Below are 16869 nucleotides of genomic sequence, written 5' to 3' on the forward strand. Positions count from 1 at the left end.
TAAAATATTGACTAAAAACCTAAATAAATCAAATTATAACATTGTTAAAAACCGTAATATTTACGACAAAGATAATATATTACTTAACCTTCCATATGTATGAACTATGAACGCAAAAAATTATAATTAAAAAAAATAAATATCTAACTAAAAAAAACTTTATCACAATTAAAATTCCAAAAAAAAATAGTTGAAAGAGCAATGTAAATCTTTCGATCATAATTTTGCTTTTCAGTTTTACAAGTTTTGTTATACTTTTCTAAAAACAATTTTTTATAATTTAAATAACGTGTTTTTGCTATTACTTGACTTACACTGATTGGCTTCTGAAATCTCCAATTAATCATTTCGAAACAAAAAATATTGTATAATTATTAATTACCTACTTACTTTCAAAAACTGCAGTATTTAATTGCATTAAAATAATTAAGTATAAATATTATTTAGTTTTTGAAAAGATGTCTTATTAAATTAGCTGTCCAATATTCTAGAAAATCGCTAATCTGAGATCGTAAAACATAAAAATATTTATAGCGCAAAAACTTAGGAGCTGTAATATTTCCACACAGCACAAATAAAATTTTGTCTTATTATACTTAAATAATAATACCTAACAAAGTTACGAATACTCAAAACTGTTGCTAAAACGTTTTGTTTAAAATTATTTTCTCAAAACATAATTACCAATTTTTATACAATTTTTAACCCCTCCCTTCAGAGTGAAATTTTTAATTTTTCTTAATTTTTCAGCAAAGATCCTATTAACAATTTTATGGTGTATCTATATTTAATAGATTTTCTGGAATTCAAACCTAAATACTCCATTTAACCTTCTAAGGAAATGGTTTTCTAAAATAATCTGTCATAATGTAATTAATAACAAAGTAATCGATTAATTTTCAATTGAATTAATATGTAATTTGTTACAGCTAATAAAAAGTAATTGTAATTACAATGTAATTGAATACAAAATAATCAGATTACATTGTAATTAGAATAATCAGTAATTGAATTATTAATTTAATTACATTGTAATCTGATTATGCCCAACTCTGGTTCATATCTTTACACAATTATTGTAGTGCCGTTTAGTTTTATTCAGTTTGTTATAATTTGCTGTTGTGAAGATACGCCTCATAAACAAAATTAGGATTTTGGGGTTTAAAAGTTTCAAATTAATTGACTAGTGCGTATTGATCGTGGTTATTTCTCCAGAGAGAAATAGAGGAAACAATCCAGATTAAAAGATTTGTCTTCAATATTTTTTTTTTAGAAAAAATACATTAAACCTGTAATACACACTCCAAAAAAGTCTGGGAATATTAGTAATTTTTTTTAATAATGAAGTTATAATTAACATATTTGGCATTTTTTTAAACGAATTGTTATTTATATTAGCGTAAGTTTAAAAAAACGCCATGAAAATGACTGTTCGCCGTTGTTTCAATTAAAGAAAAACAAAAATAAAAACTGTTATTTATAACTTGATCTTGTGTGACGTTTTTACAATTAATAAAATCAAAATTAGAATAATATTTTTGGTCACTAATACAGAGTGTAACCGTGACACTCTTGTCTAGTTCTTGTTGACAGAGTTCTTGCCGTGCTGTATTTGGAGCTGCGAATAATTCCTGATAATTTTTTTGTGAAACATTTGTCCATAAAACTCTTATTTTGAGAGTGTTCTAGACTTATTCAATAAGTATTAAGTCAGAAGATTGTTCTGGTCACAGTAAAACCAAAATTTTGTTACTTTGGTACAAATTTCTTAACCACTTAAAGTGTGCGATTGGCAATATCTTGCATAAAAGTCAAACCATCACTGTAATTTTTAATGTAAGGCAAGACAAGAGATTAAAAAATAAGATTCTTGTACCGAATTGCGGTTGAAAATAGGTTGACTTTATACCGAAAACCGAACAAATTTTAATAAAATACTGTGCGTAGTTTACGTGTCACTTAAATTTTTTAAATGGAAAATATTATATTATACCGACTACTTTAATTTTTTATTGTGCAAAAATTAATTAAATACTGATTATTTATTATTTTTTGTTGATCAAAATTACATTTATTACTGATCGCTTTGTTACTACCCAATTTAAGTGTATGTATTATATAGGTATTGCTGGTTACAACTTTATTGGCGAAAAGTTATGTTAATAAATATCATATTTAATTATTTTTCACTATCCTTAGATAAACTTCGGGTAAACAAATTATTCGTGGTATACTTAATTAGTACCAAATTACACAGTTACAATTGTTTCAACAATGTATTTTTGAAAATTTATTCCCGTAATAAATTTATTCTTCTTGGACTATTGTAAAAGCGGCCCTAACTAATGTAAAAATAATAATTTACACGAAATCAAGAAAAAAGAACACTGAATTAATCATCAATTAACTGCACCAAATTTTTGAATGAATCAAAACTCTGAAGTGATTGGTTTTGCACATTATTTTAATGGCCGACCTCAAATGGACCAATTACACCAATGAATTAAATTTTTGAATGAATCAAAAAATCGAAAATGATTGGTTTTCTGACATAATTATGATGGCCGTCCTGAAACGGCCAATGACAAGGCTTACAACTTCTACAATTTTTACAACACTTCTTACGTTAATTCATTAATCATTTATTAACCCAATTAGCAACATACAAATGAGTTTTAAGGACACAGCAGTCAAGTCCATACTTGGAAAGGGCCCAAAAGTGGTTTTTCTCCATTAAATTCATTTCTGGCGCCTTACAAAACTGTGACATTTTATTCCCGCGCGTCCTTCTTTACCGGTCGACCCTCACGCGTGTCAAAATGGCGAAAAAGAAAGTGGACGACAAAAACAGCCTTAACGGGAATAATACGAAGAACGAGAGCGATTTATCGTCCAACGATGATGAACCAAACTTCAGCGATCCCGAGGGATACGTCGACAACATCACCGATGAAGGTATTTCCCCAAAAACGCTCATTCAAAATGCGGGCATAACCATGCTGTCACTTCATTTTCAACCCTCATTTTTCGTAAAACTGTCCACTCAAACAATTAATTTTTGTTGGATTTGGCAAACCGTAGCCACGTTTTAGCATTTTCGCATCAAATATCTCGCCTGGATTGCAACATATGCGGTCGCGAAAGTGAGGTTAGGTTTGTCGTTTCAGAGCTCCTGGCCGATATTTTGAAGCAGAAGCCGAAGGAGACTGACGGTGTTGAGAGCGTGATTGTGGTCGACGGTGTCCCGCAAGTGGGCCCCGACCGTATCGAGAAATTGAAATCCGTCATTAATAAGATTTTCGTCAAGTTCGGATCCATAGTCAATGAGTACTATCCAGTGACCGAAAACGGTCACACCAAAGGCTACATTTTCCTGGAATACTCCTCTCCAGTCAACGCAGCTGAAGCCGTGAAGCTCACCAATAATTTCAAGCTTGATAAGCAGCACACTTTCCAAGTCAATCTCTTCACTGACTTTACCAAATATGAGGCGATTCCGGAGGAGTGGGACCCCCCGAAGCCGCAGCCCTACGAGGGCCAGGGGGACGTCCACCACTATTTGCTCGAGCCTGATGCTTACGACCAATTTGCCGTGGTTTTGGGACAGGGACAGTCGGTTCAAATTTGGCAAAATACGCAGCCTGATCCTTCCTTACTTGAGGAGAGACATGTAATTTTTTTAATCGTTTTGGGTTGGTTTTTTATGATTATGATTTTTTTTTGGGATAGGCTTGGACACATGCTTATATCAAGTGGTCTCCGTTAGGTACGTATTTAGCCACTTTCCATAAGCAAGGTATCGCGTTATGGGTGGGTCAGAAGTTTAGCCAATACAAAAGGTATGCCCATGCCAATGCACAATTTATTGATTTTTCGCCGTGCGAGAAGTATTTGGTGACGTACTCGCCTCAGGGAGATCCGCAGCATCCGCAACAGAAAGGGATCATTATTTGGGATATAAGGTAATTTTTATCACATTTATTATCTTAATTTGTCGTTAAACATTTGGTATTTTGAATAAACTTTCTTTGTATTTTTTGTATGACATGACCAAATCATAAAAAAAATAATGTAAGTTACATACTCTGTCCGGCAAAGTATAAAACCAAACGTTTTTTTCTAATATTTCTACTTTACGAAAAAATAGTTAGCACATTATCAAGTCTATTAACAATGTGGTCATTTTTGAATTTTTTTTTACTTTTCGAGTTTTTGATTATTTTGGTTAAAGGTTATGCTTTAAAAAATTACTTGATTCAATGTGGTATTGTTTCTGATTGGGTGTTTTTTTTTTGCGAAATTGGCCAGAAAATAAAATTTCAGCGTACTTGCTTATACTAGTATTATTTTTTCGTAAGGTAAATAGTTTACGGAAAAACGCCCTGTATTTTGTTTAGTGATTATTTTGAAATACTTGACATTCTTCTACGTGATTTACCGCACTTGTGTGTTATTTTTACGTTTAACGAGTCTAGTGCGATAACTTTCTGTTAGTGTAATTTATGTTACGGTTGTGTATGAAGGAGCGTTTCATAAATTTTAAACTTCGAATATTTGCTGCTCGTTGAATATTTACATAAAGATCTACGTAAAATATTGCTCATCTTCCTGTTATAGTTTACGGTGTTTTTTAGTGTATTCTTTATAATTGAAACGTCAGAAAATCATGCAAATTGGAAATAATTTAATTATGGTTGATACTTTGACTCTATAAAAACTTATATTAAATGAACTAAATTTTTAATAATGCATTTTAGAAAAAGGAAAAAAATTATAATTTGTCCTCTGAAATTAATTAAATTTACAAAACTAGTTTGGAAGAGAAAGTAGGAGTGAATTAATTTTAGTTCAGATTGTTACCATATGTAAAGATCAGTGTAAATATTAAATAATAAATAAATGCCTTCAAAAGTTGTTAAAATGCTACCATAAAATACTGTGCGATTGTATAAAAATATAAAACGAAAAAAATTCGGGAAAGCATTTTAAAAATGATTAGACACATTCTGTATCATAATTTCCGACTGTCTATGTGTTGTAAAGAATCGCAGAATAAAATGTATCCATTTCTATGGCATATATTAGAAAAAAGCCAACACTTCAATAATTCAGTAAAAAAATTAGATTCACTGATACCAGAGCTGATACCATAAAACTGTCAATACCTTGATACTACGATATTTTCAATACCTCGATTCTTCCGGTACCTCAATACCAACGATACTTAGGTTAGTATTGATACCTTCAGGGTTTTTTTTTTCCAATAAATACTGAAACTTTTAGCATGCAATTGAACGAAACGCAATTCTAAGAGTGATTTTCCAAACCAGTGTATCTTTGTGGGGATGCCCCCAATCTTAATTTTTTTTTATATATTTGGATTACTGAAATGATTTCTACAATGCTTTGAACTGAGAATTCGCCAATTTTGAGACACCTGTAGAGGAAAAGTGTTAATGAATTGTCAGTTTAGTTTTTTTTTTTGCATAAAACCTATTTTTAACTTTGAATTTATTTGTTTCTCTAGATGATAATATGAACTCACACAATTGTCGGTATTATTTATTTATTTTTTAAACATTTTTTCAATGTGACGAGTTTTTCTCGTATTCTAAAATAAACCAGCAGGATGTACACTTTGAAACTAGATCCCTCAATTAGATCCTCCTCCTCAGAAATTAGTTATTATTTTATTTTAAACATTGTTTGTAACCTTGGTTTAAGGGTTGGAAAAAAAATAAACAAAGTTCTATAAAAATGTACTATTACATAGGCAATTCATATACAATATGCTCAAAATTCCTCATGAAAATTTTGTTCACTGTTTTTTAACAAAAAAATAAATTGGTCAAAACTAGAGGTTTTTTCTGTGTAGTTTTAAACGAAACAAACTTTTTTGCTAAGGTTTTCATCAAGTCACAATGTTTTTTACGAAATTTAGGGTTGTTTTCCGGTAAAAATAGAACTGTTGAATTTTTTAACAGTCTTCAAATGGGAATCCAAATATTGGAAATGGATATTTATTAATTTTTTTTAATCTGATTTTAATTTAACACTTATGTATACCCTGGTTACGTCTGTTATATTTGACGGAAATGCTGTACTTTAGACCCTCTATGTAGAGGGTGTTAGGGAATGGCTTAGCAATATTGTGTAAGTGAATTTGTCATGATCAGACGAGTTAAAAACCCTTATATAATTTTTCCAAAAGGTGCGTACTTTCTTTAAAAAAAAAATATTAACCCACCTGTTGAGAGCCACTGGGCTTATGGTAGTTTATTAGCGGTTATTATTATATTTTTTTTTTTCATTAAATAAGGCAACATTTTCATTTGTGCGGAAGGTTCGAATCCCGGTCTTGGCAAAAAAAATATTTTTTCGTAAACTTTAGTAACAAAACACAAATTGAAATAGAAGAATAACGTAGTGAACCAACAAGTTATTTTAGCTCAGCTGTTTTGCCAATATTATTAGAATTTACGCTAAATTTTATAATTCTAGTTCAGCGGTTCTCAAATTTTGAGAACAAAAGTTCAGAACAAATTCTTTGAAAAACCATGCATTTTTGATTTACATAAATTTACATAAATCTTTAAATTTTTGCTAAGCCATTACCTAACACTCTGTATTTAAATAATAATAAATCATTGGCATAACTAACCTGATCTTTGATTAAATTTACCGTTTCTTTCAATTTTTTCAAACAAAAAGTTACAAATTTTATTTACTAAATACTTAATGGTACAGTAGCAGATACGGAATTTTGAGCACTTCTGTCACTTCGTAGTCGAAAGGTATGGAGTATTCCATACGTTTAAGTCAACGAAATGTCATAGGCGTCCAAAATTTCGCGTCCGCCACTGCACATATTATTTGTATTATGTTCGAAGGTTGGCAGAACTGCACTGAAGTTAAATGTGGTATTACGTTAAAGCTTTGGATAAAACAAAAAAAAGTATGTCAATTTTTCACTTTCAAAATTGAGACATTACCAGTTGGCTTAAAAATCCCTAAATCGATTAAAATAACAAAAAGTGCAAAATGGGGACAAATTACACAAAACAGTATAAAAAAACTCGTTTCATAAAACCTTGAAGTACTTATTCTTTAAAACTGAATTCGTGCTTCAAGACTGGTTTTATGAAACTTGTTTTCTAATATACTATTTCCACACAGATATTTTTAAGCTTATTTTTTACAAATGTGAACCGTGTACACTTTAAAACCTGACTTTTTAGTAAAAAAAATTAAATGTCTAAACTCATGAGTTTATATAATTTTTTGAAAACACTTCTTAACTAATTGTTGCAGAACTGGCCAAGAAAAGCGTTCTTTCAACCCTGAAGGCCCCTCCTCATGGCCGATTTTCCGCTGGTCTCACGACGACAAATACTTCGGACGCGTGGGCAACGACGTCCTCTCCATCTACGAAACCCCCTCGTTCGGTCTCCTTGAGAAAAAATCAATCAAAATCAGCGGCATCCGCGACTTCAGCTGGTCGCCCACCGACAACATCGTCGCCTATTGGGTGGCAGAAGACAAAGACGTTCCAGCCAGCGTAACCCTCCTTGAAATCCCCAACCGCAACGAAATCCGCAAGAAGAACCTCTTCAACGTCGCCGATTGCAAAATCCACTGGCAAAAATCTGGCGATTATCTATGCGTCAAAGTCGACCGTTACTCGAAAGTTCGCAAAGAGAAAAATGAGACGAAGTACAGCGGAATGTACTGCAACTTCGAGATCTTCCACATGAGGGAAAAACAGATCCCGGTGGATAGCGTCGAGAGTAAGGAACCCATCCAGGCGTTCGCTTGGGAACCGGTCGGATCGAAGTTTGCGGTCATACATGGAGAATCGCCGAATATTAATGTCAGTTTTTACGAAGTGAGAGTGGGACAAGCCCCAATTCTGCTTAAAAAGTTCGAGAAAAGGGCGTGTAATCACCTGTTTTGGTCGCCCGGAGGCCAGTTTATTGTTTTGGCGGGGTTGGGATCGAATGGTGGTGGATCATTGGAGTTTGTTGATACGCACGAGTTTTTGGTTATGAATACGACGGATCATTTCCAAATGTCGGATGTCGAGTGGGATCCGACGGGAAGATACGTCACGACGTCCGTTTCGTACTGGAAAACCAAAGTTGATACAGGTGGGTTTTTGGCTTTTAAGCTTGATTTAGAAATTGATACCGAACCTCTGTAATTTGAAGTATTGTTGAATTGAATGAATTATTCTTGCGGGGGTTTTCCCAGATTATCGTTTTTTTTTTTGGGGGGGGGCATAGTAGAGAGGGGCAGTATATTTTGTTTGTTTTTTTGTTTATTACTACCAACGTTTTGCCAGTTTTTATGAGGGGGGCTTCTTTAGGGCAATAAATAATTAGCAAACCATTCGTGCAGAAACAACGAGGAGGGGAACTATTTTGTTTAACAATAAATAAATAAACCAAAATAAATTGCACTGTGTCTGTTATCCTAATAAATAATTAAATCTTACTCAAATTAAACTCACAACAGACGATGAACCGTGAATCAAAAAAACTAATAACATTTTTAACCAAATTTGGTTTTCAGCTTTTGGGTCAATTAACAAAATCCGTTATTTTCGAGGTGCTTTTCTAAACGAGCTCTCAGAAAATAAAAGAAAATTTTGAAAATTACTGAATAGGTCAATTTTTATTAACAAGGGGAGACTTTTTGGTGCACTTTTAAAGCACTTTCAAATACGAACACCCTAAAAAGATTGAAAAGCATGATCTCAATTGTGATTCCTCAAATGAAGGGTATGTTTACTAGAAAATTTGCTGTCTTGTTTTTGACTTTCAATTTTTTTTATTTTACATGTACTCTGAAAGTTATAATGAATAAACAAACTTGACAAATTTTTTGTCAAGTTACGTAAAGTATCATTAGGTGAATTAGTCACATGTTTAAAATTCAAAACATTTAACAAAAATGTTTATATTAAAATAGTATAAATCATAATTTTAAAATAAAACGACCTTTATATTAAAGGAAACAAGACAAAGTGGAGGCTAATAATTATAAAATTCATAACAAATACTATTCTACTTGAACATGGATACATGACATCTATTGGATAACTAAAGGTTACGGAAAACAAAATAAAAAATAATAAAATCATATAAACTAAAGATTAGTTTGAAAGATCCTAATCATGATATTTATGTCTTAAGGAAAATTGATTAAGCAATTAATAAAGTAAAACCGCGTCTTCTATCGAAGATTATAAAATAATAGAGGTAAAAAATTAAACAGATTTAAAATTTAAACGACTGAAAAAACGAGAGAAAGAAGTCGAGACACAAGCCAAACATTCATATTACGTAAAAAAAAGTGAAGATATGATCGAAGATTTAAATAAAATTTGATCATTTAGAACTTGTTGATTAAAAAATGGCCTTTATTGCAAATATGAAAGTTTCTGACATTGTAGAAAAAAGGAATGACCGAAATAAAGGTAAAATCGGATGGAGTGTTGTGTATATCTGTATTTTTGTATTTTCTATTGTGCTCGCGTTTTCGTGTTTCTGGATGCAATCCTTCATCAAAGAATTCAAGGCTTGCACATTTTAGTGTTTTATAGAAAATGGGTTATATTTTCAGCTTTTCTAGCTACACCCATTGCTAAGATTTTATTTAACTGCGCGTATGATTATTAATTATTATCTGAAAAGTAGGTGATTTTTTTGTTTTTTCATATTTTTTATTGTTCTTACAGATAAAATAGACATGTACAGCACTTATGTTTCGTATAAAATAATTACAAATTCATTAAAACAGACAAAAGAGGATCACAGAAAATAACAACATTGCATGGTTTGACGAAGACACATTTAACAGCGCCTGAGTTACCCTGAAAAAAGTTGGTAACTCGACACATTTCATCGGTCAAGTTTGTTTTAGGAGCTGTTAAATTGTAATTAAGCACTGGAATACGCCAAATCAAAGTTAATTTTGTTTTACCGTTAAACATTTTATTTGTTCAAGAGGCACCGCACTGTGCGGTGTTGAAATTTCACAAGCCTTTTCCTTAAAAAAGTTAATTGTTTTTGGCGCAATTTCGAGAAATTGTTGCATTTATTGCTGAAAAACATGTCTAAATTTTCGAAAAAATTGGGGTTTTTCTAAAATGGGCTGAAACATTAAGAAACAGAAGTAATGCATTTTTTGACATAAAATGGTGGTTTCTTTTCTAAAAAGGATAAAATTAACGCCACTTTAATGTAATTTTAACTAAAAATTGACTTAAAAAAGGGGAAATTCAGCAATTTTTTCGAATAATTTTTGACCCAAAATAATCACGTTTCTGACTGACACTTGAAATCAGAAAAATAATCTCATTTTTGATCTTATTTCGGCCCGGTTAATATACTTACATGCTTAAAAAACAAAAAGATAACACTCCTTTAGACATAACTTGGTGATTTTTTGGGTTTTTTATCGAACTAATAATTCCGGTTTTTGCTGAAAATGGTTCTAAATTTCTTTGAACACACGAAAATGACGTTTTTATCTAATTTAGGATTTTTTTTTGGATATGTTTATCAAAATATTACAGGAAAACTATGGATCAAAAAGCAAAAATAACACTTTGGCGATTTTTTGAATGATCTTAAACAACGCCTTGTGAAACAAAAACGTTCCAGACTAAAAAATGCACTGAATAACTAATTTTTCGTCCTTTTTTGTTGAAATTTAGCAAAAAACTTTATTTTACAATACAAGTATAAATTTTAAAAAATGTTAAAAAAATAATAACTCAGGTTGATGTTATTATGTTTTTTTTTTATAGATTCCGACACAAAAACATACAAATTTTAATTCATCTAAATCCTCTTAAAGTTAATCTAACTTAATTTACTTACAAGGACCTTTTTCGTTTATATTGAAAATTGGTCTACTTCGTGAACGATTTTGAGAATTAAATATTTTCATTTCAAAATCATTATCGGAGAATTTTTCTTTTCAGGTTATTGGATTTGGTCGTTCCAAGGAAAAATCCTGAAACGTGTTAATTTGGAAAAATTCGCCCAGTTGTTGTGGCGTCCACGACCTGCAACTTTATTGTCTGAAGAAAAGCAGAAAGAAATCAAAAAGAACCTCAAAAAGTATTATCCACAGTTTGAGAGCAAAGACAGAATGAGACAATCGAAAGCTTCAAAGGAACTTATCGAAAAACGTGCCGCTTTAATGAAGGAGTTTAACGAATACAGAAGTAAAAGGATTAAGGAATATAACGAGAATAAGCAAAGACGACTTCAACTTAGAAATAGTGAGTGTTTTAATTTGATTTTGTAGTTGTTAGTTACCCTGATTTTTTGCTGACACGCTGATTTGTAGTGTGGTTAGTTATACGCTCAGGGGAAATTAAAACATGTTTTTGCGTTCAGTTACAGTTTATTTAACTGCAAAAACATGTGACAATGTTTAATTCTAATTGTTTTGCAGTTTTTTTAACGCTTGATTTTTTCCAGATATTGATACCGATGAATTAGATGCCGACCCACAAAACGTAGAAGAAGAAATTGTAGAATTCTTTATTAAAGAGGAAACAACCATTTTGGACTAAGACAATTGAGGTTGAAGTGTTGGTTCCTGTGTGCATTCAACGTGTGCACGGGATTTATAGTGACTGTGAATTCATAAACAGCCTTAAATAAGAAAATTTACACCAATTTGTTGTGTTTTATCTTATTTAGTAGGTTCTCGTTCAATCTTTTTCTGTTGTCAGCTGCCATTATATTTTAATTTTTTATTCTATTTAGGTGGGTCAATTTTAACCATGTACGATACTAATCTCAACTGTCTGTTGGTTATTTGGAAAATAAATTTTCATATGACAAATGTTTTTTTTTCTCTTCCTAAACTCACCACAAGTGGCGACATCTAGCCTTTTCGTAACTTTATGATTTGTTGTCTAAGGACTATATAAAATTCTAGGTTCGTTCCAGCAGTGTTGTCATCAATTTTCTCATATACAAGTCTATAAAAATGTCAGCAGAAGTAGGGTCACTATGATTTACTAAGCAGTGGTGCATTGCTGCCAATATAAAAATGCTGTATCAAGTTGTCGGTGTGATCCGGGACACGTGCTGCTAAAGAAAATAATAAAACAAAATACATAAAAGGTTGATCGGTTTTATTGCGCGTAAAAGATACTTTTGGATACACGATATCCTTGTGTTGCACGATTTCGGAAAAATGTGTTTGTGGTGCGAGTTTGAGTGGTGGAAAATCGATGCGATTTGTTGTAAAATTGAATTTTGGCTGAAATTGTGATACATGGGGATGGAGGCATGACAGTATAAGCAGCACGTTTTTTATGCGCTTTTGTGAATTGGATGTATAATAATAAAATAAAGAGTCGAAAATGAGAGAATTTTAAAAAATTGGCAACTTAGCGCTCAATTTAAACAAATTAATGCCAATCTTCGAAATGTATGGTTGCTTCCTCCATAATTGCTATATGAACTGCCTTTTTTGATATTTTTGGAGCAAGATGTTTATTTTTGCCCGTAACTTATTTATACTTATCTAACTATTTATACAGCCTGTTTTTATTATTAAATTAAATTTTTATTATCAAATATTTCAACGATGCTGAATCTAATACTTACGTTATTATAATTACACAATATACGACGTTACAAAGTTATTTATCAGACTTATCACCAACAACTTTGTGACAAATTTTGTCACTTGTAAAGTTTTTTTTTAATATACTCTACAACATTTTGAAATTAATTTATTCTTGCTGTCTAATTTGGCACTCGCTATTTCTGTAATAAATTAACTGTTAAACATTTTATTTGCTTTAAAATGCCAACAAATGAATGTATTTTAAGCCCAAATAACTTTTCCTATGTTTGTGATAACATTATCATAGTAAACTAAAGCGATGAAGATGGTGAAGATTTAAAGATCTTATGAAAAGAGGTAGGTATATATCAACATTTTTATGATACTAAATATTTATGTTAGCCGATTTTTGGTGGTCTACATTACAACAAACGCTGATAGTATTAATTCGAGGCAGTCTGTGACATTTGTGATTTAGCAAAAATTATATTTTATAATCAATATTTAAAAACTTGACGTCCTAATTTTAGTAGTAATAAACTTATAGTTAATTATTCTAAAAGTAAATTTATAAGTCTGTAAAGCTAAAAGAAAGTCTGAAAAAACTAAATAGGTTTAGACTAAAAAACATTCATTGCATAGTTGAGAACTCGGCCGAGAATTAATAAATAGTAGATTATGTTATTATTAGTAAATGTTATGGCTGGTCGATACCTCTATTTAGGTATATACAAGGTGTATCAGAAATACGTGTGTTAATTTTACCACATACAACAACTTTTCTATACGGGGTGTTCCGTTTTTATTGTTACAAATTTAAACAGAAGATAGAACATTCAATTTTAAGACAGAAGTTTCCTATAAGCATGTATCGAAAAATATTTCGTAAGGGAGCTATTTGGTATTTTGGTATTTTATTCCTTGCTATTTTTCATACCGACTTTTCTTATGAACAAACAGCACAGAAAGAATTCCACCTGGTGATAATGACACATAATATTTTCAAACGATGTTTGTTTGTAGTTTAAAATCGATTCTATATTACAAATTCACCATCAAAAAACAATAAACGAATACAGTTCGAAAGTATCAAGTATCGAAGGTATCGAAGTATTGCAAGTATTGAAGTATCGGAAATTAAAAGTATGTATTTTGATATCTGCTAAAGTATCGATACTTTATGCAAAATTTTATCCAGCCGTAGTAAAAGTTATACTTTATGTGAGGAACCTTAACGTTTATTTTGCTGAGCCACATAAATTCACCTGTATTCCGACGACGCATACGTATTTAGATAAATTGATAAAGATCGAGAGAGTTTTTTTTAATACCTTGCTGTTGTTTGTGTCGCATAATGTGGATTCTCGGGAGTATATGTATATTCCCACACATACTGTCACATACTGTCTACACTTTGTTAAACATTCTTTGTATTCTCATACAGTACCTTGTAAAAGATCGTTTTTTATTCGTTTTAGTGTGAGGAAGTACAAATTACGTAGATTCGTAAAAGTAAAAATGCTTAGGCGCAAAAGTAAAACTTTTATCTGTGAGATTTTTTACCTCATCATTTCCACATCAGTGGAAATTTTTAGATTTGCAATTTGTGGTGAATGTAACATTTTAAATTAAAAAGATTGTCACTCAAGGAATAGGTTTTTCATATTTCGAGACGTTTGTGTACTTTTAACAAAGATTTGTTTATTTGTATTAATTGTTTATCGTTTGTGAGTTTTTTAGGTTTTTCAATTTCAGACTACTTCTTTATAGGAGTTTATTGCAACTGAAACTTTCTTTTTTAAAACAATTTTAATAAACATAAAACATTGTTGTAGTTTAAGCAACCTGGATTTTGTAGATAATCTAAAATTTAGGTCGAGCATTCATTCATAAACTTGAAAAAACTTAAAAATCTAAATTTAATAAAATCAATCACAATCAGAACTTAGTGAATTTTCAGAATTGAGTATCCGTTGAAATGAGTACCCGTTGCATTCGGATTTAGAACTTAAACTATTTTAGTTGCACCCGAAATTAAACTGAAAAGCCTAGTAGTACTGTATTCGAAATTTTAAAAAACCTTAACCGAGCAACTTAAAAATATGTAAAAAAAACTAGAAAATCGTAATCTAAAAAAATTAAAATTTTCAAGATTTTGAAGAACCAGAACTCAGAAATACAGGGTGTTTCACATAATTTTACGAGGCCAAGCCTATGTACATATTCCGATACGAACTGGACTACAACTTAAAAAAAATTGGATAGTCTTCTTTAGTTTGTTTATAGTTTGTTGATAGATAGATTAGAATCATATTCATTCCGTCTCTTGAAAGATCACATGATAACTGTTTCAGGAAAATAGCATTTTATGACTATTAATAAACCAGTCATTACTTATTAGTTTGACAACTACTGTTATGGGTTTCCAAAAATTAAATAATTAAATGCGAATTTTTTGTATACAATGTTTTGTGACTTTTGTATATTTGGGTTCGTACATTGGGCGCAGGCCTCGTAAAGTTATGTGAAACACCCTTTATTAGATTGATATACCAACTCGTATTTTCCGATTTATGACCAAAGTTTATTTTTTTAGTTTTAGTTTTTCCAGGTAAATTGCAGCAATTTTTAATATTCGGTGATTTTTATATGAATTAATTAAATTACTCCATTCGCAGTTCAGTTAATTAATGCGCAAATAATCTCGAACTAGCTAATCCAAATCCCTACTAAAAAATTAAAGAAACTTGAAACAAAATAATTAAAACATTCAAACACAAATAAACTGAAAGCCCGAAGGATTTGACCTGTAAACCTGAAAATCCTTTAAAAATGTATCTACATTTTTAAATAAAATTTTCTTTGTCAAATTTAAAAAAAATTAGTTAACGGCTCATAAACTTAAAAATTTGAGTTTGACTTTGTTCCAAAATATTTTTTCAGTAATTGTTTTTCTCTTTGTTAACCGCAAAATCTGATTACGACCCCGTTGATTCGAACCATAATCCGAATGATTGTTATCTTGTCAAAACTTTTAGTTTCTCCACTGGTTTTGTTTCACTCAGACCATTGGTGATTTCGTCATCAACTTTAAAATGTTTTTATCGTTATTGTTTTCAATTTCAAGCTACCTCGACTTGCCTCGAATAAAATAATAAACAGAGTTGCTTTTGCCGTTTAGCTCCCGGCCATTATCCTTGTCCGGGGAAAATGCAGAAAACGGAGTGATATATCCGGAACAAAATTGTCGTTGAAGGGCTTTGTTTATGCGACTCACCGGTAAAAAGCGGCTCGCTTATCTTAAGATTTCGCATTTATGGGACCTCCTCGTCGCGGTTTATGGTTGTTTTTATGAGCGGGCCCTAAGTAGGCCTCTGTACTGCAATGGGTAGTCGGGAAATTGCCTTCTTCTGCTTATATACAACATTGCAAGGACCGGCGTGGATATCCGCAGTATGACCTCGCAGGATTTACTCGTCCACCATCATATTGTGTGTTTATGCAGGACGGATTTTACAACGGAAAGCCAGCAGGATGGAATATGGGGCTGTGGGGGATTTTATTCCAGGATTTACAAATTTTGGCTTATTAGTTCCGGGATATTTTGTATTTTTTTCTGTATCGCACACAACTGCAGCCTCCAACTGATAAATACACACCAATGCTACATAATTTGATGGTTTCCTTTCTCTCCTCTTGGTTTTAAAAGTGTATTGTCGTATACTATTAAGCAACATACAAAAAGGTGAGAAATTCTTGAATTTTTGAAATTAGGAAATGGGAAGTTTCAAAGTCAAGAAAAATATTGTCACTTAGAATACATTTCTTTCATATTCTTTTTAGTTTTCGAGTTATTCAAAAAAGTATTTTTTTAAATGACATCCGACTACTACGTTTTTTTTTGGTAACAGATTGTATAGGATGTTCCATCTTTACTGTTACAAATTTAAACAGTTGATAGAACATTCAATTGTAAGCAAAAAGTTTTTTATAAACATATCGAAAAATATTTCGTAAGGGAGCCCTGAAAGGACTTTCCATACTATTTCAGAAACCATTGCAGATAGAATTAGAAAATTTGGTAATTAATTTTATTTAAAAATGGCGAGTTGTATCGAAACAACACAAGAGATTATTTTTGTATAAAAAACTATAGAATTTAAGATTTTGTTTTTGTACTTTTTACCTTACAGCCCCCCAGTTTAGAACCCACCTGATAAAAAAAAATACATTTGACCCTCGAACTCGATTAGGCGTATAAAGGTTCTC

General features: G+C 31.3%; 1 protein-coding gene across 1 annotated transcript; it reads left to right on the forward strand.

Moving 5' to 3' along the window:
* Nucleotides 1–2772: 2772 nt before the first annotated feature.
* On the forward strand, nucleotides 2773–11865 carry eIF3b (eukaryotic translation initiation factor 3 subunit b). The gene is made up of 6 exons (XM_967756.5): nucleotides 2773–2955; nucleotides 3168–3670; nucleotides 3730–3962; nucleotides 7312–8147; nucleotides 10991–11293; nucleotides 11496–11865. The coding sequence occupies exons 1-6, from the start codon at nucleotides 2820–2822 to the stop codon at nucleotides 11588–11590; spliced, it is 2106 nt and encodes a 701-aa protein (XP_972849.1). The 5' UTR covers nucleotides 2773–2819; the 3' UTR covers nucleotides 11591–11865.
* Nucleotides 11866–16869: the final 5004 nt, after the last annotated feature.

This window comes from Tribolium castaneum, chromosome 6 (genome assembly GCF_031307605.1).
Source record: "Tribolium castaneum strain GA2 chromosome 6, icTriCast1.1, whole genome shotgun sequence".
In the NCBI taxonomy this organism is placed as follows: domain Eukaryota; kingdom Metazoa; phylum Arthropoda; class Insecta; order Coleoptera; family Tenebrionidae; genus Tribolium; species Tribolium castaneum.

Excerpts from the sequence above, each read along its gene's own strand:
- eIF3b (XM_967756.5), top strand. The coding sequence starts at position 2,820 with ATGGCGAAAAAGAAAGTGGACGACAAAAACAGCCTTAACGGGAATAAT. Across the intron at positions 3,963-7,311 it reads ATCATTATTTGGGATATAAG|AACTGGCCAAGAAAAGCGTT; the intron begins GTAATTTTTATC and ends TAATTGTTGCAG. Across the intron at positions 8,148-10,990 it reads GAAAACCAAAGTTGATACAG|GTTATTGGATTTGGTCGTTC; the intron begins GTGGGTTTTTGG and ends TTTTCTTTTCAG.